The sequence below is a fragment of the Myotis davidii genome, unplaced genomic scaffold, assembly GCF_000327345.1.
Source record: "Myotis davidii unplaced genomic scaffold, ASM32734v1 scaffold370, whole genome shotgun sequence".
NCBI lineage: Eukaryota > Metazoa > Chordata > Mammalia > Chiroptera > Vespertilionidae > Myotis > Myotis davidii.
The window spans coordinates 15793920-15819331 of NW_006288615.1; the positions used below are offsets into that span (position 1 = coordinate 15793920).

General features: G+C 38.8%; 2 protein-coding genes across 3 annotated transcripts in view; one reads left to right on the forward strand and one right to left on the reverse strand.

Annotated features, from left to right (window-relative positions):
- SCRN3 (secernin 3) overlaps positions 1-10044 on the reverse strand; it is a 21849-nt gene extending 11805 nt beyond the window's left edge. For both annotated transcript variants that reach the window (XM_006760603.2, XM_015561980.1), the window contains exons 1-5: positions 9787-10044; positions 8297-8465; positions 6289-6470; positions 5326-5525; positions 2352-2564 (exon numbers count right to left, since the gene is read on the reverse strand). In XM_006760603.2, the coding sequence (XP_006760666.2) occupies positions 2352-2564; positions 5326-5525; positions 6289-6470; positions 8297-8465; positions 9787-10001 (979 nt within the window). In that variant the 5' untranslated portion in view covers positions 10002-10044. The remainder of the gene's footprint in view (positions 1-2351; positions 2565-5325; positions 5526-6288; positions 6471-8296; positions 8466-9786) is intronic.
- The window catches only part of CIR1 (corepressor interacting with RBPJ, 1), a 31886-nt gene continuing 16393 nt past the window's right edge, over positions 9920-25412 (forward strand). Inside the window, exons 1-7 of the mRNA XM_006779522.2 lie at positions 9920-10047; positions 15725-15819; positions 17578-17651; positions 18112-18122; positions 18211-18275; positions 18655-18703; positions 19618-19735. Of these exons, the coding sequence (XP_006779585.2) occupies positions 9976-10047; positions 15725-15819; positions 17578-17651; positions 18112-18122; positions 18211-18275; positions 18655-18703; positions 19618-19735 (484 nt within the window). The 5' untranslated portion in view covers positions 9920-9975. The remainder of the gene's footprint in view (positions 10048-15724; positions 15820-17577; positions 17652-18111; positions 18123-18210; positions 18276-18654; positions 18704-19617; positions 19736-25412) is intronic.

Here is a 25412-nt window from a genome sequence, read left to right on the forward strand (position 1 = left end):
CCAGATCAGCCCTCCCTCAAATAACTATACACTCAGAATAAAATGCAGAAAAACAACTAACCGAAGGCTCTTCAGAGCAAACAAAAGCAGAAAAATTCTGGAGGGAAGGTGACATTTGGAAGATGAGATAATGCACAGGGTGTTTCCCTTTTCTGTTACAGCTTTGGCCCACGGTCAATGCTTCGCAATACTGGGCAGGGAGCCATAGAAAACTTAGTCTTTGTGGCCTGAAGATCCAGAGGTCAGCCACAGGCACTAGGAAGTGAAGGGGGAATACCATAAAGGTGAAAGTTAAAGAGAGGAACCACCAAATTCTGTGTAAAAAACTCTGCCCACATCTCACCTGATCTGTGTAGGGGAGATCAGCTAAAAATAAAAGAACTGAACTGAAATTTGAGCTGCCCACTAGGGGATAAAGTTAGCAGGTTGAGAACAAACAAACTGTCTGCTAAATCAAGACTTACTTCTGCCCTGGTCAGCATCACTCAGTAGGTTGGGTGTCATCCCAGGCACAGAAAGGTTTGGGGTTCGATTCCCAGTGAGGGCACATGCCCATGTTGCAGGTTCAATCCCCAGCAGGAAGTAACAGATCAAGGTTTTACTCTTGCATCAATGTTTCTCTCTCTCCCTCTCCCTTCCTCTCTCTCTAACAATCAATGAAGAATATTTTTAAAAAATTCAATATATGAATAAGCAGGAAAATGTGACCCAAAACCAGAAGAAAAACAGAAACAGACCCATAAATTACAGAGATAATGGAGTTTGCAGACCAAGATGCTAAAACAGCTATTATAAATATGCTGAATATGTTCAAAGATTTCAAGAAAAATGAAGATAATGAATAAAGAAATGGGAGATATATAAAAAGAACCAAATACAATATGTAGAGGTGAAAACTACAACATCTGAAATGAAAATGTCACCACATGAGATTAACAGCGGGTTAGATAATGCAGATGAATATATCAGTTAACTTCAGGACTCAACAATAGAAATTATCCATAGTAAATATAGAAACTACAACCATTCATCTAAACACCCATGAAGCTTAAATGTTTTCAATGGCAACTACATACAGAGTCATTATAGCAGGTTTACTATCTGGATGGAAAATCTGAATAAAATACTAAATATTTATCATATCAAATATTCTCATAGAGAATATAGAGATATAGGTATGCTGGAATCCTGTGTGGTTTATTGCTTCAAACCAGTGTTTGTTTCTCAGGATAGCACAGGTAGCCCCTGCTGTGCCTACAAAAATATATGTAGCTCAGCGTTCAATCTCTCACAGGAGTCTTGTTGACCCAAAGCTCAGACAGCAGACAGCACAATTCCAGGCTAGAACTCTGGGCAGGGAGCAGAGTAGCATTTTTCATACTATAATTTTGGTACGGAGTCCAGTTCCTGCTCTCCAAATGGGTCTTTCACTTACATACCTACATTCTCACAGATGATAAAACTAGCCTCTAAGGCTTATACCTGGTCCAGAATCCCCACCTTTGACACAGAGAGGAAGGGTACTGTATGGGAATAAGACATCTCAAATCTTGCTAACATAATGGGTTCTCCCCTCATTTTTGGTACCTAGTGATTTCTTCTTCTTGTGTTTGAACTTAGCTATATATGTCTTTAATATTTAAATATTTTATTCAGCCTTTATAGAGTTTTGGAGTGGAAATTCTTAATCTACTCAGTTTGTCTTTTTGACCAGTTCTAGATATAACTTTTGTCATAAAAATAACCAATAATAGCCCTGACCAGTTTGGCTCAGTGGATAGAGCGTCGGCCTGCGGACTGAAAGGTCCCAGGTTCGATTCCCGTCAAGGGCATGTACCTTGGTTGCAGGAGCATCCCCAGTAGGGGGTGTGCAGGAGGCAGCTGATGGATGTTTCTCTCTCATCGATGTTTCTAATTCTCTATCCCTCTCCCTTCCTCTCTGTAAGCAATCAATAAAATATATTTTAAAAAAATAAAAAAATAACCAATAATAGTACCATCGAAGATAAATGGAAGAAGCAACAGTTATAGTCCAAAAACTCTGTCTCCATGTTTCGGTGAACTCTGAGAGGTAAAGTAATTCTAATTTGGATTAAGAACATGGGTATGAACTGGAAAAAGGGTCTAAGAATTACAAATCTGAACTTGTTCTACAAAAAAAATCATTACCCTCTCATAAATTTATAACACTTCACTCATCTTAAAAAATAGCTTACAATATCACAATATTTTTAGTTTAAAATTACATCTTTACTAAGGATGATGCCTCAAAAAATATTTTATTATACCCATATTATACCTACACAAAAATATAATTTTTCATTTTGATACTATTTAAATGATAAAATTACCTTTGTGTTTATTCAGAAGTTTGTAGCCTTCACAGTATCTTCCTGGTGAAATTGTCATCTTGGTTGTGTCAATATAAGAATATGTCGCCGCAAAATCAAACTCCTTTTTACCATCCCACCAACCTTTCCTCTTAGCATAGTTTCTCATGTCTGGGTGTTCCCGATCAATCTTGGTCGTTATAGAAAGCTGATTAGAAATATTACGAACTCCCTCTTTTTTCAAAGAAGAAGAGGTGAAGGGAGAAGAAAAGTGGTATTTAATAATATGTAGCTATCTGTATATTATGATTCATAATCACAATTTAAATGTTAATATAGTCTTCAAAATTTGTATCACATGCATCTACTACATATTCAAAAAGATAAATTGCTTTTTAAAGTAAACTTTTTATTTTTGAAATATAGATTCACATGCAGTTGTCACAATAGACAGATCCTGTGTATACTTTACCCAGTTCCCCACAATGTAACTTTTTGTATATTACAACCAAAATACTGGTACTGATCAAGTCAAGATGTAGAATATTTTCATCACCAAAAGGATCACTCAAGTTGCCCTTTTACAGCCACACTCACTTGTCTCCCATCCCCAGCATCTCATTAGCCCCAGGCAACCACTAGTTTGTTATCCATTTCTACAACTGTCATTTAAGAATCTATAATAATAAAAGCATAATATGCTAATTAGGCCAGACAGCCAAATGACCTTCCTGATGTCCTTCCGGATGACCTTCCAAACGAAGCCGGGGCTGTGAGGGCCGAGCCCCTTGCACAAATTTCATGCATTGGGCCTCTAGTGTTATATAAGTAGAATCATATAGTATATAACTTTTTGGTTTTTTTCATTCAGTATAATTCTCTAAAGACTCATACAGGTTATTACATGTATCAATAGTTCATTACTTTTTATTGCTGAGTAGTATTCTATAGTATGAACATATGACAGTTTGTTTAGCCATTCACAAGTTAAAGGACATCTGTTTGGGGCTGTCATGGAAAAAGCTGCTATAAATATTCATGTACAGGTTCTTGTGTGAATGTAAGTTTTTATTTCTCTGGGACAAATGCACATTTCAATTGCTAGGTTTTATGATAGTTTCATGTTTAGATTTTTTTAACTTCCAAACTGTTACCCAGAGTAGCTGTACATCCTTACTAGCAATGTATCAGTGATCCAGTCTCCACCAGCACTTAGTGGTGTCATTTTTTATTTTAGTCATTCTGACAGGGGTATAGTAATATCTCATTGTGATTTTAGTTTCCCTTTCCTAATGGATAATGATATTGAACATCATTTTACATGTTTTTTTCCCCATGTGTTTTTTTGACATCTGCATATCCCTTTAGATGATATGTCTCTTCATGTCTTTTGCCCATTTTCCTATTTGGATTTTTTTTTTTTACTGTTGGCTTTTGAGACTTTTTTAAAATATATTTTAGTATTAATTAGTTTTGAAAAATAGTCATAAAGAAGTTTAGAACAGAAATATATAAGTCTTCCAAAAATAGCATGGCACTAGGTTAAACAAAATGGTCAACTAAAATACAAAATAGACAAAATAATAAAAGCCTGTGCTAAAGAGATCATTATGAATGAAATATATCATGATAAATGAGAATTGACAGATTTAGAATTACAGTCTGCCAAGTAGAAATCAATTAAATTACTCTAATGCAGTTATACTTGAGATATTCTCTCCATAAAAACTAGACTTAAGTCAGGATAGGACAAATACAGAAAAGAGAGTTTTCCATCTAATAGCTAATTCCCTAGTTTAACTCTTTAGTCTTGGGATCATTTAGTAAGGAAGAGAAACCAGTGGGCAAAGTTATTTTAGAGCTGGATAATTAAACCCAATGATAGTGTTCACATTGGATGGCTTGCTGGGCCCATCTTTTTTAAAAGAATACATTTATTCATTTCTCTCTTGCAAATGGCATAGTTAATAAAATAAAAAGTGCTTAATGGTACAATCAGGCCAATTATTACAATAAGAAAAATAGTCTAAATTCAATTATATATACTGTTTTTTTACTGTTGTATTAGTAAACATACATAAAAAATATAAAATGTCCATCAAAAAACTGGCAATGAAAAATAACATCCAAATCCTCCTAAGCTTGAGGCTACCTTCATAAAGCCTTTCTGAACTCCTCTGGCTCACTGTGACTTTCACTTTCTCCAAATGTTGACAGTATCTATGTGTTTGTATCATTCATACACTATTTAATATTTTCACATGTGTATCTTATCTCCCTTGTAAAACCATGAGATCCAGGACGTAAGTGCACAAGGAGTATGTGATCACACTTGAGCACAGACTGGACTCTAATGAAAGAACACTGAATGGAGAGTCAGGATGGAAAGACTTAAATTCTGTTTTTCATTCACTGCCTTGAGTAATTCACCTGTCTGGATTTTCCCACTTGAAAAATGAGAGGAATATATGTTCATAAAGAAACCATGGAAAACAAAGCAAAGCATTTTAAGACAATTAAATTGTGTTCTTTTACTATGATAATACTTTACTATTGTATCAACATATTCTTTCTAACCACTAGCCACAGACATCCATGCCCGCCCTACTACCACTCCCCTTTTTCACCTTTATACCCACACATTATGAAATTTTGGAATTCAGCCCAAATTTAAAAGAGAGAAAATGGTAAGAGATTATTAAAGAGTGGAAAACACTATAAAACAGCCAAGAGCTACTGTATAGAAAATACATAGAGGTTATTTAAAATTTATATTACATCTACGGAAAAAAGATAACATCACTGTTTTCTCCCTTTCAAAAAAAGCTCTTTGTAGTGCTCTTTCATTGTGTGTTCTTGAAAATTGTTTCATTTCTCCTGTAGTTCAACCCTTCATTGCACTGAATTATAAATCTTGAAAGACAATTACATGCAACTTCTGCAAGTAAGGGAGAATTTATTAATTGTAAAACAAATGAGGAAAATTTATCCATACCTTGTACTTTTTCTGCTGCCCAGTACTTCCCTGCAGTCTCCAGAATCCAGGCTTCACTCCTATCAGCTATTAGGAAACTGTTGTGATAGCTAAATGCCATACCATCCTCTGAACAATTTCCACCCTGGCCATATTTTTCTAATAAATCAACAATGACGTCGAGAGCTTTTTCAGCTGTATCAGCTCTTTCAAGGCCAAGTCTAAAATAAAAATATTAAAGTTCTCAGGTTAAAATAAATTTCCACTGTTTTGCTTAAATAATTTCATGCACATGAGATTTTATGGTTGTATTCAAATAAAAATTATTTCAAGTTAACAGGTAAACTGAAATCCAACTTCAAAACTATTGCTCCTGAAGTCAGTTTGGAATTGAAAACAATGATTTTGGAGTCAAACAGATCAATGTTCAAATTCAAAGTTGGTAATTTATTGGCAAGTTACTTGATCTCTGATCCTCAGGTATCTCATTTGAAGTTACTGTGAGAATTAGTTATGGTCTGACAAAATATGTTAGGTACTTCCAATGAATCGTGATTATCAATTCTTAGCCTCTCCCAATTAATGATATTTGAGTCTTTAGACTACATGCTAGTACTTTAAAACATTTTTTTTATAAATTTTATTGATTTTTTACAGAGAGGAAGGGAGAGAGATAGAGTTAGAAACATCAATGAGAGAGAAACATCAATCAGCTGCCTCCTGCACACCCCCCACTGGGGATGTGCCCGCAGCCCAGGCACATGCCCCTGACCGGAATCGAACCCGGGACCCTTCAGTCCGCAGGCCGACGCTCCATCCACTGAGCCAAACCGGTTTCGGCCTTTAAAACATTTTTGACACACACAATAAAGTATCAAAGTCCAAACAAAAGAAAAAATAGAAAAAATAAAATATGTAAGAGTTACACAAAAATTTAAAATTCAGACAAGTTCTATAGTGCAAAAAATACAACAGAAAAATAACCTGACAAGGTCCATGCCCAGTAGCGCCTCTTCATCACAAACTTCTTCTCTTCCCCAAACAGCTTCATTCCCAATGCAAACGCCATGTTCATTGGCTCCCATTTCTGCGCCCCACAACCAAGCTGGGCGACTGAGAACAACAGCATATGTTTCAGGGACTTGATCAATTTCTATGTAAGTACACTGTAAAGAGAGTCATACAACAACCATAAAACCAAAAACATATAACTTGTCCAAGTCCAAGATCTTAAAAATCAACCAGAAAATACGACCATTTCACAAATGAAGTATAACTAAATTGTAATTTTCAATAATCATATTCAGAATTGACCCTAAAGTATTTATTCATTCAAATACTTGCTGAGCCTTAGCCAGTTTGGCTCAGTGAATACAGCATCAGACTGTGGACCAAAGAATCCCGGGTTTAATTCTGGTCAAGGGCACATCCTGGGTTGCAGACTCAATCCCTACGAGGAGGCAGCCGATCAATGATTCTCTCTCACCATTGATGTTTTTATCTCTCTCTCTCTCCCTTCTTCTCTGAAATCAATAAAAATGTATTTTTAAAAAAACAAACACTTGCTGAGTATCTTCTATTATAAAGCACTCTGCTAAGAAATGCATCAGTTACAGGTTTTGTTTTCAAGAAACTAAGACTTGGACATTAACTAAGGTACAACAAAATATAGGGGGCCATAAAGAAAAATGAAGATGAAGAGCTACAGAAGCTCAGGAGAGAGACAGTTTCTAATTGTGAAAACTCTAAATATTTTGTAAAGGAGGATGTATGTGACTTGAAGCTTAAGGAAGCAGTTTTCAATCTTAATACACAGTCTTTCTTGGTTAGTGATATAGGTCCATATGGTAGCTCTTATACACAGGGTATTGCCATAAAAGCCCACCCATCTATTATGTCCACAGCAGTGAAAAGAATGAGAACCACTAGTTTACAGGATAGGCTAGACTTAAGTATGAAGAGACAAAAGTGGAAATGGACCCAAAAATAATTAATAGTAGCAGCAAAAGAAAAACTGGCCTAGTATACAGAATACATCTAGCATTGAAATATTTTAGTATTAGAATATCAATGAACTCTAAAAAATATGCTAACAATTAAAGCACAAAATAAAACTTTTAAAGTTCCATGCTGAATAGATTTTTTTAATTAAAATTTTTAAAGAACCCTTTAATTAATGTGTATTCTACCAAATGACTACATAAAATTCATGTTGCTAGTGTTATCACTGGGTCCAATAACGATTTTATTCCCAGGTAATAAAATTGTTATTCCAGAATCTGAATGACTCTTCCTATTCTACACCAATCAGAATCCTTGTTGTCCATCAAACTCCAGCTGAAACCCCAACTCCTAGTGAAGCCTTCCTTCATCCCTAGACTGAATTAATTGTTCTTTCTCCACTGCTGTCACAGCTTGCTGCTCTTATATTTTATATCTAGACCATCATACTTTATAATGGGGTTAGCTGCAGCATCCGCATCCAATTCCTCTACTAAATCCTAAGCTTGACAGCAGGATTTTAAAAAATTTTAAAAAATTTGATTTTAGAGAGAGAGGAAGGGAGAGGGAAAAGAGAGAGATGTGAAAGAGAAACATCGATTGGTTGCCTCCTGCATGCACACTGACCGGGGGATTGAACCCGCAACCTAAGTATGTGCCCTGACAGAGAATCAATCTGGTGACTTTCCAGTATACAGGATGAAAGTCAACCAACTGAGCCACACCAGCCAGCAGGTTTTAAATCCCTGCCCTATTTAACAGGTTTACACATAGTAAGCAATCAAATAAAATTAACATTATTATTGTTATTTCAGCTTCCTCCAAATCACAAAAGACCAGCAGTCTACTTTTGATTCAAATTATTCTTCAAATTCAATTCTTGAATTTTTAACTTATATAGTATCTGCCAAATAGCTAGCTTATGACAAAAAAAACTGTTTATGATATTTTTAAAGAAACATATTGCTAACAAAATATGTATTTCACCTACCTTAAGATGTCCTGTCAGGTTATCGTGAACTGCAGCAGGAAAATAAACTACCTCTTGTACTTCATCACAGAGTCTATCTGAATTTTTTCCAAAAATAATCCTATTTTGCACTGTTGCTGGAGGTAATGCCACAAAAGTGTCACAGGAACAAGGTTCCATTTTTTTTAAACTGAAAATCATATAGAAGATTCAAAATAAGAAAAGCAATTTTAAGTATATACAAAACAGAAAAGTTTTACTTAATGACCAAGGGATACTATTGCCATATCTAATAAAAGCTGTTCATTGAAGTTTTAAACTTCATGGACTGTAGTTCAAAAATCAGTCAGAAAATGACTTGGGAATGAATCTTGCAGCACAAGAGTCAATAAGAAAATGGCAATGACAAGTACCTTCTTCTAATCTATCAGTCAGACTTACCCTCTGCCAGTGGTTCTCAACCTTCTGGCCCTTTAAATACAGTTCCTCATGTTGTGACCCAACCATAAAAGTATTTTCGTTGCTACTTCATAACTGTAATGTTGCTACTGTTATGAATCGTAATGTAAATATCTGATATGCAGGATGATCTTAGGCAACCCCTGTGAAAGGGTTGTTCGACTGCCAAAGGGGTCGCGACCCACAGGTTTAGAGGGTCTAAATCTAAACTCTTTTACTCCTGAAGTCTTCCCTGAGTCATCTTTGACTATTTCCATATTTGGGAATCCCTGGTTCAAATATATCATAGGGCTATTATGAGAAATTAGTAAGACGATGTGTCCAGTGTTTTGCACAGTGCATACAACGAAGACACTCAAATGAAAGCTGTTGTTTTTTTCATTCGGCAAACGAGTGCATATCCCACGGAAGGCACCGCACACACACACCCGCAAGAGAAGCTGGTTGGTGGCGCCCCTGGAGCAGCCACGGCCACCCCAAACCCTGTAGTTTCAAGGGCCATAAAGCGGCACTAGGTCTGAGCTACGGGGTTGTCCGGAAAGCTAAGGAAACGAGCAGCCTCGTTAGCAAGGCACCCAGGGAGCCCATTTCGAGGGGGAGCCGCAGGGGCTTACTGTGCATTTATCACTCAACAAATGTTTCCTGAACATCTTTCTGCCCCGTGGCGACAAAACACACAGTCCCCGCTCTGGTAGCGTCGACACCCTATTTAAAAGCTTTCGTTCACCAACTGCTTTCAGAAAAACCTCCGCACAAACGGGCTACACATTGTGAGAATTACTACTCCCATAACATAGATGAGAAAATCGGTGCAGAAAAGTTTAACTCGAGTTCGAGTTCCCGGGGTAAATAAAGGGCTCGAACTTCAAACACGTTTTGTAGAAGAGCCGCCGCACAGGGCACCCTCCGCGCCCCGTCGGGGGCGTTGAAACGGCGGCGGCGCAGCTGTGCCCCGGGCCCCCAGCGGCCCGGGATCCCCCCGGCCATCTTTCCCGTCTCCCCCACTTTCCCACGTCTCCTACGTGCGCTCCTCCCCCGTGCACGCCCCTCACCTGGCCTGCGGGCAAAGTGAAAAGGGGAGGGGGCGATCAGTGTCCGGGAGAGGCGTTAGTTGCCGGAAGCCGTCACCTCTGACCCCGGAAGTGCCCCGTGCAAAGGGAAGCGCAGTTCCGGTTAGGCGGCAGAGTTTGTTTACGTTGCTCTCAGACCTAGCGGCGGCTTTCTCCAGCTCAGCCTCCAAGATGGGGAAGTCCTTCGCCAATTTCATGTGCAAGAAGGACTTTCATCCCGCCTCCAAATCCAACATCAAGAAAGTGAGTACGGGGAGCCCGGGCGGGTGCTGGCCCTAGGACTGGGTTCCCAGGGCGTGCTGGACCTGGGGAGTGCTGGTGTCTCTTGGATCCCTGAGACAGTCGCCTCTTCGCCAGGCCCAAAGCTCTCGTGTTCTTGTCCCTTCACCCCCGCTGAGAAACTTGTTGACAAAGCTGGCCCTCGGGTTTAGGCGGCCTGGTCTGCTCCGTCGACACTGTCTGCAAGAATGTAAATCCATAAGATCTGAAGATTGATAGAGTTCCTCATTCCTTCCCTCAGGAGATTCTGGATTTGCCTTTTCGAATCCCAGGATCGCGGTGTCGGAGCGCTGCTAAACTGTACAGAGAAAACTTACTATTTAAGATAAGGTAGCTCTTAACGTGGAAATAAAGTCAGCCCCTTGCTTCCTCTCTTTATCCTACTCGATAATGTAGTATCGCTCCGAAGACCTCGCTGAAGTTTGGCTTTTCAGTAATCAATTACGTGTCTACGAGGCGCAGTGAAGAGAAACCGTGCTCAGTACTATAGCAGTGGAAAGGAGAGATGACGGAGGAAGAGTCTGAGCATTGGAAGCAGGCCTAGATTCTAGTTATTCCAGCACAGTCGCTTTTAGCCCTGACACCATGCACAAAATCGTTCCCTCATTCCAGTCTCCTAATCTATAAATTAGGAATGATCATTATCAATTGCTTTGACTTGTAAAATTGGTATGAGGGTTAAATAAGACGGTTTAGATAAAGGCTTTGAAACAAAGTACCACCTAGCACTGAGTGTGCCCACCATTCTAGAGGGAGTGCTCAATAAAATATTAATTTTCGCTACACATATACTTATTCTTAGCCTGCTCCCAAATACAGAGTTGCATTCTTGGCCTATGCCTTGCTTACTCTATATGCTTTCCCAAGCAGTCACATCCAAATTCATAGTTTTAACTACCCCATCTTCACTCATGACTCTCAAATCTACAGCCCCAGCTGTCTCCACTACCTCAAAAGAACTATATACTGAACAGTTTCATCTAGATATCCCACAGGCATCTCAAACTCAACATATCTGAAATGGAACTTATCTTTCATCCAAAATCTGCTCTTTTTATACTTCCTATCTCGTATGAGTAGGAAGTATAGGTAGTAACAATCCTTCACCCAGTCATCCAAGCCAGGAATTCAAGATTCATCCCTTTCCCATTACCCCTTTATCTAGTCAGCAAATAAATTCGATTGGTCTTACCCCCCAAATATCTCTTGAATCCTTCTCTTCTCTTTGTCACTACTGCCTGTATCTTAGCTTAGACTCTCATTATCTTTCACCTGGACTGTTATGTTTCCTGACTGATTTTTCTGCCTCCAGTCTTGACCCCTTTCAAATCTGTTCTCTACATAGTCATCAGAATAACTATTTTATTTCACAGCTTTACTGAGATATAAATTACATACCATAAAATCACCCATTTAAAGTACACAGTTTACTGGTTTTTAGTATATTTATGAATTTATGAATCATGACCACAAATAATTTTAAAATATTTCTGTCACCCGCCCCCTCAAAACCCGTATCTGTTAGCAGTTCCTCCCCATTTCTCCTTAACCTTCCCTCTTATCCAGCCCTAGGCAACCACAAATCTATTTTATATTTCTGTGGATTTACCTATTTTGGGCATTTCATATAAGTCATGAAATATGTAGTCTTTTGTGAAATATTGCCTTTTTCGCTTAGCATAATGTTTTCAAAGTTTATCCATGTTGTAGAATATATCAATATTGCATGTCTTTTTATTCCTGAATATTTGATTGTGTGGATATGGCACATTTTATTTGTCCATTCATCAGTTTATGAATATTTGGGTTGTTTCCATAGAAAAGTCTTTTTAAAGCAAAACTCTGATCTTGTCCCACTCCTTATTAAAATACTACAGAATTAAGTCCAAGTAATCTGGGTTCAGTTTATTTTTCCTTCTTTGTCCCCAATTGCCATTCTCCCAGTTCCGATTTTATATTCCAGTAATGTCAAACTACTTAATTCCAGTTTTACACCTTTGGGTCTTTGAGTTATTTCCTCTTCCAGTAAAATCTTGCCCTTGCCCTAGCCCTAGCCGTTTTTGCTCAATGAATAGAGCGTCAGCCTGGGAACTGAAAGGTCCCAGGTTCGATCCCGATCAAGGGCACATGCCCGATTGTGGGTTTGATCCCCAGTGGGGGACTTGCAGGAGGCAGCCAATCCATGATTCTCTCTCATCATTGATGTTTCTCTCTCTCTCTCCCTCTTCCTTCCTCTCTGAAATCAATAAAAAATATATTTAAAAAAAAGAAAAGGATCTTGCCCTGTTTTTTCCTTGGCAACATTCTGATCCTCTTTAAAAACCTGTTTAACATGTATGAAGTTGCTGTGTACAGGGTTATTTATTGCAATAGAGTTTTTAATAGCAAAAGATTAGAAATTTTTTAAATGCTCATTAGTGCAGCAGGAGATGGGTTCAATAAATGATGATATAGCCCCACAATAGAATGATGTTCAGCTCTCTACCCTCCCCCACCCCCCAAATTACAAGAAGGCTTTTTATTCACTGATCTTGAATGATCTCCATGGTATAGAATTTTATTTTATACATATTCTCTGTGTGTATATGAACATGTGTATGTAATATATGTTACCGTATATGAAAAGAGTGAGAAAAAAATGTGTGGCCATGGCTGGTGTGTGGCTCTGTTGGTTGGAGTGGTGTCCTGTACACAGAACGATTGTGGTTTTGATTCCCTAGTAGGGCACATGCCTAGGTTGCAGATTCAGTTCTCGGTAGGGGTACATTCAGAGGCAACGGATTAATGTTTCTCTCACATTGATGTTTCTCTGTCTCTTTCTCCCTCCCTTCCCCTTTTTCTAAAATCAATAAACATATTCTTGGGTGAAGATTTTAAAAAAAGGAATATGTATGTACGTTTGTTTTATATACACAGGGCGGGGGCAAAAGTAGATTTATAGTTGTTTATATGGAAAATAATATAATAAAATAATAAGAATAAACTCTGTTTTGTGTACTCACAACTGTAAACCTACTTTTGCACTACCCTGTATATCCTTTTGTGTATATGTGTATTAGAACATCTTTGGAAGGATATAGATATACAAGAAATAGATAACATTGGCTACCCTTGATTTGATTTAAAAAAATAACTTTTGAAAACCAAAAGTTGCTATAAAGTATTCCCTTATACTAGCCTTCCTTCCTGGTCCCTAATGTTAATCACTGTCTTACTCTATTTTGTTATCTTGTACATATTTCTGTTGTCCAAATATCAAACTTTATTGTTATTATTTATATTATATAATTCATGTATTTTTTATTATACAGAGCTTAAAATTACAGAAAAGTTAGTATGATTTTCTATTAGCAGATTCTGAGCATTTTGAAGACAAGAATGTGCTTTATTACTTTTTATCCAGTCCATAATGAATACTCAATATGTGTTTAAGCTCTCGAGCAATTGAGACAAGTAAAATAACCTTATGAAATCTAAAGCAAATAAATGGTAGTCATTCTGTCAGAAGTGATATGTTATTCATTAGATTGTTATTAATATGTTATTCTGCTAGGCATTTCTCTTTTGCAACTGTTTGTATTTTAAGCTACTTTGAAAATTCCAAACATGTACCTTTTTAAAAAATATATTTTTATTGATTTCAGAGAGGAAGGGAGAGGGAGAGATAGAAACATCAAAGATGAGAGAGAATCATTGATCGGCTGCCTCCTGCACACCCCCTACTGGGGATCGAGCCCGCGAGACCACAACCCAGGAATGTGCCCTTGACTGGAATCGAGCCTGGGACCTTTCAGTCCACAGGCCGATGCTCTATCCACTGAACCAAACTGGCTAGGGCACAAACATGTACCTTTTACTGCCTATCCTAAGTGTAGGTTTTTCTTCTACATTGGTAAGTGTGAAGTCAGTGGAAGAAACTTCAGGAACTTATACCAAAATAAATGTCTGGTGTTCTGTCCCTGAAGGATTCTTTTCGTTTGATTTTTTGCTTTTATCTCCATGCTAGGGGCCCAGTGCACGAATTCATGCACCTTGAAAAGAACTGTAGGCCGCAAGGCTGCAGTGGGCACAGGGGTGGGTCTCGGCCCATCCTCCACATCCCTGCCTGGCTCCTCCTGACGCGGGCCCCAGTCCCATCTCTGCTGGCAGCCCCACTCCCACTGCAGCCACTCCCATGTACTGATGGCGCCAGCCCTGTTCACACCCACTGACAGCGCAGAGCAGTTGGGACCAAAAGTTGCTGTAACAGGTGTGAGCAGCAGGTGCAAGCGAGGCCGGCGCTGTCAGTGGGTGCGAGCAGCAGCTGCTGCCCCGATCACCCCTCGGGAGCAGGGGTGGGTAGAGAAGCCCTCAGGGACAATCAGGGCCAGCAGCTGGTCCTCCCACCTGCTGATAGCGCCAAGCAATCAGGCCTGGCACCGGGCGCCAGCAGCCGGTGTGAGCAGCCGTTCCAGCACTGGCAGTGTGCAAGCGCCGTGTGGGACCACGGCGCATGGGAGCAAAGAATTTTCAGTAACCACCAGAGGCTCGACCCCATGACAGTGACCAGTGCCCTGCTGTGGTCTGGTGCCCCCGCTCACCTGCTCCCCCATCCTGCCGCCATGTTCCGTGTATGCCCCCTGGTGGTCAGTGCACATCACAGCGACCAGTTGTTCGGTTGTTTCGCCGTTCAGTCTATTTGCATGTTAACCTTTTATTATATAGGATAGGATTAACCTTTCTTCTTCACATCTCAAGTTTTGTCCTCAGCACTTTCCTATCTCAGCACTACTAAAATACTAATAACTACCTTTTTTTTGCTCCTGAAATTGAAAAATGGCAGTCTTGTCCTACATCCTCCTCCCCATACTCATCTGCCCTCACCCACAGTTAATTATAATTTTATCAAAGTAAGTATTTGTCCTCAAATTTACCTTCTTAAAATTAGCTTGTTGGAGAAAAAGTTTGACTTGTTTTTGGTGAATGGTTTTTAAATACTTTGTCCTTTATTCTAAAGGTGATAGGAAGGCATTGGTACCTTTTAGGCTCAGGAAGTAACATGGTTAAATATCCTTGCATAAGCTGTGTGCACTTTTTACCTTCACCACTTTTATGGTTTTGAGAATTTCACATAGGGACACATTCAACCTGTGCTGCTGGTGCCTTTGAGACATCTGACACACCTCTCTCTGATCTCTTTGTTTCCTCTCTTGTTTCTTCCCTTTATTCTACAACTATCTTTCATTTCCTTTCCTTTTCTTCCTCTTCCTTGCCCTCCATTTTTCCCCCCTTGCTGTGTCAGTGGCACCCCTGGGCATTGTTTGACCCTCCTGGTTGTACCTGTGTTTTCTAGTCTAGACATATTGCGTGTGGAGAGATGGTTATTCTCTCTGAAATCATACAGGGACTGAGTGCAAAGAGCTGTTGTTTCAGGTGCTCAGAGTAGTTCTCAAGTTGGACATTTTTGCTTGAAGTTTTAGTTCTTTTGAATGGTTGTATTTAAGGACTTGCCCAAAGACCCAAATCAGACTTTTCAGCTGTTATTTTGTAATGGTGTCATTATGACCAAAGTAGATTATGTTGTAAACTATATATAATAGCATTTGATATTTTATTAGAAAAGCAAACGTCCTATTTTAAATTTTTTACTTTATTAATTTAGGTATGGATGGCAGAACAAAAAATATCATATGATAAGAAAAAACAAGAAGAATTAATGCAACAATATCTTAAAGAACAAGAATCATATGATAATAGGTAAGAAATTCCATTATACTGGTGATTTTATTTTATTTTTTAAATTTTATTATTATTTTTTAAAATCCTTACCCAAGGATATCTTTTTATTGATTTTTAGAGAGAGAAAGGAAGAGAGAAAGTAGTGGGGAGAGAGAAAGATACATCAGTGTGACAGAGAAACATGGTTCGGTCGCCTCCCACATGTGCTCCAACCAGGGATCGAACCTGCAACCTTTTGGTGTATAGGACGATGCTCCAACCAGCTGAGCCACCCAGCCAGGACAGTGCTGGTGATTTTAGAATAACCAATTGCATGAAAATGACCCCTTACTGAATTATATATTAAGTTAGCCTTTTTGAGTTGAATGTTTTTTTAAAAAATATATATTTTATTGATTTTTTACAGAGAGGAAGGGAGAGGGATAGAGAGTAGAAACATCGATGAGAGAGAAACATCGATCAGCTGCCTCCTACACACCTCCTACTGGGGATGTGCCCGCCACCAAGGTACATGCCCTTGACTGGAATCGAACCTGGGACCCTTGAGTCCGCAGGCCGACGCTCTATCTGCTGAGCCAAACTGGTTAGGGCTTGAATTGAATGTCTTAAGGCTAGGATTCTATTCCCTCTGAACTATCTTTACTCTCATATTTGTAGATGGCCATTTACCCATAATTCACATAAAATATATTGATGTGAGTATATATAGCCTATGATCAAGTTCCAGCTGAGGCAAAGCGTAGAACAGGAGTCCTCAAACTTTTTAAACGGGGCCAGTTCACTGTCCCTCAGACCGTTGGAGGGCTGGACTATAGTTTAAAAAAAATCTATGAACAAATTCCTATGCACACTGCACATATCTTATTTTGAAGTAAAAAAACAAAACGGGAACAAATACAATATTTGTATTTGCATGTGGCCTGTGGGCCGTAGTTTGAGGACCCCTGGCTTAAGAACAATAAAAGTTTAACACTCAAACTACTGACACCTCTCACAAAAATATTTCTTTAAAAGCTTATTAAAGATCAGTGCAGTGAGAAAGCAGAAAAGATGTTCAGGAAACAGTCAATAATTGAGTTAGACCAATAAAGAGTGTGTGGGTGGAAAAGTAGGTTTACAGCAGATCATAGTGTGGTTATTCTTTATCTTTAAAAAACAGTTACTTTTTTTCCTTGGTACTTAATTAATATTTGAAGCTATGCAAATATCCTGTTTTTCCTAGAACTTTTGCCCAGTAGTTTTGGCATTTATTGGTGCTAAATTTAGCATTCACATCAATTATTACTGTGGTTTTCTAACGGTGATTTTCTCTTTCTCTCATTCCCACTATATATTTTTAAATATATTTTTTAATTGATTTCAGAGGGGAAGGGAGAGGAAGGGAAAGATAGAAACATCAAGGATGAGAATCATTGATCAGCTGCCTCCTGCATGCCCCCTACTGGGGATCGAGCCCTCAACCTGGGCACGTGCCCTTGATTGGATTCAAACCTGAGACCCTTCAGTCCTCAGGCCAGTACTCTATCTACTGAGCCAAACCGCTGTATTTTTTAATTTGAATTCCTTTTCCCTTTCCTCATTTATTTATTTAGTCATTTATTTGTATCAGTGTAGACTCATAGATATTTCAGATTTCATCTAATGAGTGGAGTAAAGTTTTGAAACTATTACAACAATACCTTAATTCCCTTAGAATTTTAGAGGTTGAGGGACAGTTATTCTGTAATTTTTTCCTCCTACATAAAATTGTTACCCTTATGTCTTATTTTTATTTAGATTGCTTATGGGAGATGAACGTGTAAAGAATGGCCTTAATTTCATGTACGAGGCCCCACCAGGAGCTAAAAAAGGTACTCACCTCATTTCTTTTATTAAGTCTTTGATATGTTTGCAACTAAAAGTTTGAGAACTGTTATGAAAGTTTCTCTCTATCGTTTAAAATGGCAATTGTATAAATGCTGTAATCAATAGAATAAATACTAAAAATATTTGTCTATAATCTAGTTATATTTCATGACTGGTCCTTTGGATAGGAAAAAAATCTCAACATCAGCAGAAGTGCGTTTATTCTTTTATAATTTATGTATATATCTTTAGTGAGACTACATGCCTATTAAATATGATGTCTTAATTTTGTTTTATATCCTTTAGTGATTTGAATTTTATCTTGTGAAAGAAGAAAAATGTCAAACCAATAAATTCTTACATGTTATAATTAAATAGTATATCATAGTATAGTATATGATAGACTTTTATGAAGTTTTTAACTTGCTCTACCTTTTTCCCCCGTGTTTTTGATATGCAATCAAGAAAATAAAGAGGTAAAGTACTATTTACTATGCTTGAATTTACTTGCAGTAGATTATAATTTTATGAAAAATTGAAAGACTTTTTAATGAATGTTTTCAGAAAGAAGAAACAGAAGGAGAGACTGAATACAAATTTGAATGGCAGAAAGGAGCGCCACGAGAAAAGTAAGACTGGTTTTCTTTTAAGATAAAAATACGTATCATTCAATTTATCTGATATCCCATCTTGTATTCTTTTTTTCATTCACTAAAGGCATCTAATATGAAAAAATATTTTAGGTGATTTGTCTTATGCAATTAATTTGCCTGATTATAGTCTTTAGTTTTATTTTACTTTTTTCATTTTTTTAAAAAAAATTAGACTGGACACTTAATAACTAAGTGGTGTTTGGAAATACTAAATAGATTTATAGTTCTGTATAGTTATTACAGTTATACATTTTGTAATATATTTACTGGTAGAACTATAGAACTTTTTCAGAATAACTGCTGTTTATTAAATTATTCTTAATATTGTGTTTGCACATTTTTCTCTACATAATAGATATGCCAAAGATGACATGAACATCCGAGATCAGCCATTTGGTATTCAGGCAAGTGACATGTATTTTACTCTGTAAGAAAAATTTTTATTTAGTAAATACTTTACGTTGTGGTCCAAAAGGTATTTAAGCTGAAAAGGAGTTCTATGGTTTCTGTTTGTATCAGAAAATCGAAGGACTAGAGGAGAAAACATTAAATGTAATAGATTGATGAAAGATAGAAATCAAAGTTTTATAGTGGGGCTTATAATGACAGTGGTCTCTGCAGTTTTCAAGGAATTAGAAGAATTATCTAAGAATTTAAGATTAAGCGATGACATAATTATTTTTTGGAATTTTATTATTCTTTTTTGGATGACATTGTTTTATTGCCACAAAATAAGAGTCAAAAAGAAAAAGATAGAATTTAGCTTAGTTTTTAGGCAGACTTTATAGTAAAAGATTTTAGTATTTATATTAAACTAGCTAGAGGCTTGGTACACAAAATTCGTACACTCGGGGGGTGGGGGGGTTCTTCAGCCCAACCTGTGCCCTCTCACAATCTGGGAGCCCTAGGGGGATGTCCAACTGATGGCTTAAGCCCGTTCCCTGCGGGGAGTTGGCCTGAGCTGGCAGTCAGAGGCTCCCCCGACCACCGCCACTGTGCTCACCATCCATGAGTGCCTTCTGGCTGAGCAGCACTCCCCCTGTGGGAACACACTGACCACCAAAGGGCAGCTCCTGCATTGAGCGTCTGCCCCCTGGTGGTCAGTGTGCATCATAGCAACTGGTCAGTCTGCCATTGGGTCGATTTGCATATTAGCCTTTTATTATATAAGATTATAAAATATAGTTATGGAGTCTCTTTCTCTGGAAATCTTTAAAATTAGAGTAATTTAATTTAAAATCTACCAAGGCGTAGGGAGCCAAATGTTGGTTAGATTCTTAATATTTTAATAACCAAAATAATGTTCACTATTTCTCAGGTTCGAAATGTGAGGTGCATTAAATGTCACAAATGGGGTCATGTCAACACAGATCGAGAATGTCCTTTGTTTGGTCTTTCTGGAATCAATGCAAGTTCAGTTCCCACTGATGGCTCAGGTAAGCACTAGACATGATTTATTTGTTTTAGAATATATACCAAGGACAAATAAGAAAAGATCAAATAACATTTTATCTTTGACTTGGGTTGGCCTTTTTGGACTAAGGCACAATCCCAAAATATAATGGTCAATAGGAAACTATGATCATGTGTTCTGAATTTGAAAGACAGTATATTAGAATTGAATTTAATGTTCCTAGCCAAGGGCCCCTGTGAAAGACATTAAACATAGTTTATCAGGTTAGTAACTTAAATATAGAAGGAAGAAATGGTTATTTCTATATTTATGTCCTCCTGAATTATAAAAGTAGATTGGTCTAGAAGCCTCAGCAGTCACCTTAATTCAGAGATAAAATCAAAACTGAGTTTAGGCCGAAACCGGTTTGGCTCAGTGGATAGAGTGTCGGCCTGTGGACTGAAAGGTCCCAGGTTCGATTCCGGTCAAGGGCATGTACCTTGGTTGCGGGCACATCCCTAGTAGGAGATGTGCAGGAGGCAGCTGATCGATGTTTCTCTCTCATCGATGTTTCTAACTATCTCTCTCCCTTCCTCTCTGTAAAAAATCAATAAAATATATTTAAAAACAAACAACAACAAAAAACTGAGTTTAGCTCTAGCCAGTTTGGCTCAGTGGATAGAGCATCAACCTGCGGGCTGAAGGGTCCCAGATTCAATTCTGGTCAAGGGCACATGCCCGAGTTGCAGACTCAATACCCAGTGTGGGGCATGCAGAAGGCAACCAATCAATGATTTTCTCTCTCATCATTGATGTTTCTATCTCTCTCTCCTTCTCCCTTCCTCCCTGAAATCAATAAAAATATATTTAAAAACAAACAAAAAAACTGTTAACTATGTTAAAATTGGTTTTTACTTAAAAATTTTATTTGCCTTTCTGCATATTGTTGTCTACTTAAGAAAGATTAGTCTAATTTGTTTTGTGTTATTTGGATTCCTTTTATAAAAGGATATTAAAACAAGTTTTAATTTAAATTTATCAGTGCCTTGTTAGGATATTATTGAAACAGCCACACTAATCCAACCATAACTCATAATAAATTATAATAGAGCCCTGACCGGTTTGGTTCAGTGGATAGAGTGTCAGCCTGCGGACTGAAGGGTCCCAGGTTCGATTCCGGTCAAGGGCATGCACCTTGAGTGTGGGCACATCCCCAGTAGGGGGTGTGCAGGAGGCAGCTGATCGATGTTTCTCTCTCATCGATATTTCTAACTCTCTATCCCTCTCCCTTCCTCTCTGTAAAAAAAATCAATAAAATATATATTTTTTTAAATTATAATAGAAATTAACTTGCTTAACCCTATAACATTACATAAGTCATTTCACTTTTATGAGCTTCAACTCTTCATTTTAAAATAAGGATTTGATAGTATCCTTACTTAAGAGGTATTCAGCATTTTTTTTAAAAGATAACTTATATGAAACCCAGTATATAGAACAGATAAAGGCAGAACGGCTCTATTGAAGCAAATGCTGTGGGCATGAAGCCCCGTCCTCAGTTCATCTAGGCCTCTGATGCACCTCTTTATACTCCCTGTGGCTTCCACTGTCACCTCAGAGCCCCGGATTCACCCTCAATCAGCATATGACCTTCAGCCTCTGTTCTATAGCTAGAGATCCTGCTTCCTTCCAGCAAGCCAAATGCAGGCTTTAGGATCCAAGATGCCAATTCTCATATTAGGAGTTTAGAAATTTGATCCAGTGTCAAGTTTGACACTATTTCTTTAATGGTGCTAATGGATGTCAGATGGGTAAAAGAAGTACACAGATACAATATTATAATTGAGTTTTTTAAAATCCTTATTATTCTAAAAAAGATAGAAGCCACATTTTAAGTAAAGGGAAACTATTTGCTCAGTGGTGAGAAAATGCTGATACAGACCTTGATCTGAGAACCTCTGACAAAAAGAATATCCCACGGATGCCACAATGCAGGTATCTTAAAGCCCACATACTGATGCTCCTTGCTCCCCTACCTCCACACACCCACTTGGTGAAAGAAAGGTGAGAGGTCTCAAAAGAAATAAAGCCCTGCCATAGCTGGTTTGAAGGGTTGAGGAGTCAGTTCCAGTCAAGGGCACACACCTCAGGTGCAGGCTCAATCAGGGAGCATGTGGAGGACAACCAATCGTTCTGTCTCTCTCACATTGATGTTTCTCTCTCTGTCTCTCCCCCTCCCACTCTCTCTTAAAAAAAAATGAAATCAATTGAAAAGATATTCTCTGTTGAGGATTAACAAAACAAAAAAAGAAAGAAAGAAAGCCCAAAGAAATAAGGGAGTGGAGTAGGTCATATATGAAGAACCCATTGGCTCACATATTTCTGACCACTAATTTTAGTCACAGGAACCTGTTATTATATATAAAAGGTATATTCTGTTTTCTGGAAAGGGTTGCATCTTTCTCATCTTTTCCTTCACTCCAACCTTGTGGTGCCCTTACAATTGCATGTTTCCTGTGTTGGATAGGGGTGGTCAGTGATAGTAGCTGTCTTTGTTCCTTGGCCTCATCTTTGATCCTGCTTCTGAGAAAATGAGTAGGATAGACTCCAGACTTAGCCCTTTATTTAGTAATTGATTAGACCTGCTTTCTCTTGAGTCTATATTAGAAAGTCTGTTAACTATAAACAAAAGAATTTGTGCTATTTAATTATCCTATTTTTAAGAGTATTGAAAACATTGAATTCAGATATAATGAAGCTAGATTGGCTCTTCTTCAGCCATGAATTTATGCTTATTAACTTTACAATAACTCAATCATTCATTTTATGCAATCAGAGTTTTTGTACCCCACTTATGGTGGAGTTTTACTGTAGAACTATTCTTCAATCAAATGAACTTTCTCAAAATAAGTGAATGAAGTAGAAAATGCTCAATTTTTTTTTTTGCTCCTGTCAAGTTTTAACACATGTAACCACCCTTGAGTGAAAAGTATTACCTTTGTTGAAATACTAATATTAATATATTAATATTCCTAATATATAAAATGTTCCTTCACGTCAAAAGATGAACAAACTCAAAGGAGCAAAGGACATGAATATTGGTGGTTTACAAAAGGAGGGGTTCAAATAGCCATTACAACCATGACAACATTTTCAACAGCATTAATAACCAAATAAATGGACCTCGCTGGTTTTGCTCAGTGGCTAGAGCGTCGGCCCACAGACTGAAGGGTCCCAGATTTGATTCCGGTCAAGGATGAGTACGTACCTCAGTTGCAGGCTCCATCCCCAGCTCTGATCCTGTGTGCGCGCGCGCATGGGAGGCAACCAATCAATGTGTCTCTCTCACATCTATGTTTCTTTCTCTGTCTCTCCCCGTCTCTTGCACTCTCTAAAAATCAGGGGAAAAAAATACCCTCAGGTGAGAATTAACAAAAAAATAATAACCAAAGAAATTAAAATAAAGTAATATTATCTTCTTGCCCATCAAATTTGGTAAAGTCTTAAAAGAACTTTACACCCAGTGTTGGAGCAAGTGTGGTAAAATTAACATTTTAATCCACTATTGATAAATTGGAGCAGCCTTTCTGAAGTCATTTGATGATATGTATCAAAAGCCTTAAAAACATGAATATCCTTTTACCTAGAAATTCAACATCCAGGAATTTATAAGAAAATGGTAAGGTAGATGCTTAAAGATTTATAGTGGTGAAATATTAGAAACAACCCTAAATGTTCATCAGTAAGGGTAAAATAAATTCACTTATTCGACAATTATTTGTGGAGCACTTACTCTGTGCCAGGCATTTTTCTAGGTTCTAGGAATACAATATTAAGACAGAAAAGGTCCTTTCTTTCATTGTGTTGGAGATGACACAAAATAAACTGATAAATAAGAAAATATTAAGTATTTATAAGTTCTATTGTAAAATTAAATTGGATACTTGATAAGAACTGAATGGGGAGTAACTTTTGATTAAGTGGTGAGGAAGGGCTCCTCTGAGGAAGTAATGTTAAACTGCAATCTCTAAATGACAGGAAAGATGCAGCTTGCAAGATCTGACAGAAGAGCATTTGGCATCTTAGGCAAAAGGAACAGCCTTCCACACAGAGGGAACCATAAGTTCAGAGAGGCAGTGTACTAATCGGTGAAGAGCACAGGCTATGGAACGATGGGGCTAGTAAAGGCCTGATTTGTATCCTCTGCTCTGCTGCTTAGGAGTAACTTTAAGCAAACTGCTTAACCACTCTGTGGGGTGTAAATGTGAGAACAAATGTTGGTAAATATCTAAGAGTATCTCAAAGCACTAAACTCTATGATAAAATTACTAGAGGCCCGGTGCACAAAATTCATGCATGGGGGGAGGGGACCCCTCAACCCGGCCTGCACCCTCTCAAATCCGAGACCCCTCAGGGTATGTCCGACTCACTCTCGCAATCTGGGATTGCTAGCTCCTAACCGTTCTCCTGCCTGCCTGATCGCCCCTAACCCCTCTATCTGCCTGCCTGATCACCCTAGCTGCTCCCCTACTGGCCTGATCGCCCCTAACCACTTCCGGCCAGTCGCAGGCACCCGGGACCTCGGCTTCCCTCCCTCTGGCTGGCCATAGGAACCCAGGACCCAGCTGGCTTCCCCCAGGCCAGCTGCAGCTGCAGGGAACTGTGAGGGGGCGGCTTCGCTCAGACCACAGGTGCAGGCGCCCAGGACCGCGGGGCAAACAGCTTGTCCCTCTCCTGGACCACAGGTGCAGACACAGTCACTGGTGCCCAGGACCACGGGGCAGGCGGCTTGTCTCTCTCCCATGCCGCAGCCTGTCTGGTCCCCATTCCTCTCTCGCAAGCTCATTTGTGCCTGGCTGGTCCCCATTCCTCTCTCCCCAGTGTTGAGTGTCAGCCGTTACGGGGTGATGGCGTGAGGGTGTGGTGACCATTTGCATATTAGCTCTTTATTATATAGGACTAGAGGCCCGGTACACAAAAATTTGTGCATGGGCGGGGAGGTGTCCCTAAGCCTGACCTGTGCCCTCCCACAGTCTAGAACCCCTTGGGAGATAACCATCTGCTGGCTTAGGCCCATTCCCCAGGTGGCAGATGGCAGGCCTGATCCTGCAGTGCCTGCCCCGCCTCCCTGGGTCGCACATGGCAGGCCCGATACTGTGGTGGGGCAGGCAGCAGATGGCGCTGCCCCGCCCTGCCTGCAGTATGCAAATTTAATGGCCATCTTTGTTGGGTTAATTTGCATACTCTTCTGATTTGTGTAGCGAAGGTACAGTCAATTAGCATCTTTGTATTATATTCGTGTAGATCAGCCGTGGGCAAACTACGGCCCACGGGCCGGATCCGGCCCATTTGAAATGAATACAACTAAAAAAAAAAAAAAAGACCATACCCTTTTATGTAATGATGTTTACTTTGAATTTATATTAGTTCACACAAACACTCCATCCATGCTTTTGTTCCGGCCCTCCGGTCCAGTTTAAGAACCCATTGTGGCCCTCGAGTCAAAAAGTTTGCCCACCCCGGTGTAGATGATAAAAATAAGTCAGTAATTTTTACTATCTATGATACCACATAATATGATCTACACTAATAAAAGAGAAACATGCAAATTGGTGTCACTCCGCTACACCAACAAGCCACGCCCACCAGCCAATCAGGAGCAAGTATGCCAATTAACCCAATCAAGTTGGCGGCGGCCATGGAGCTGGAGCAAGCAGGAG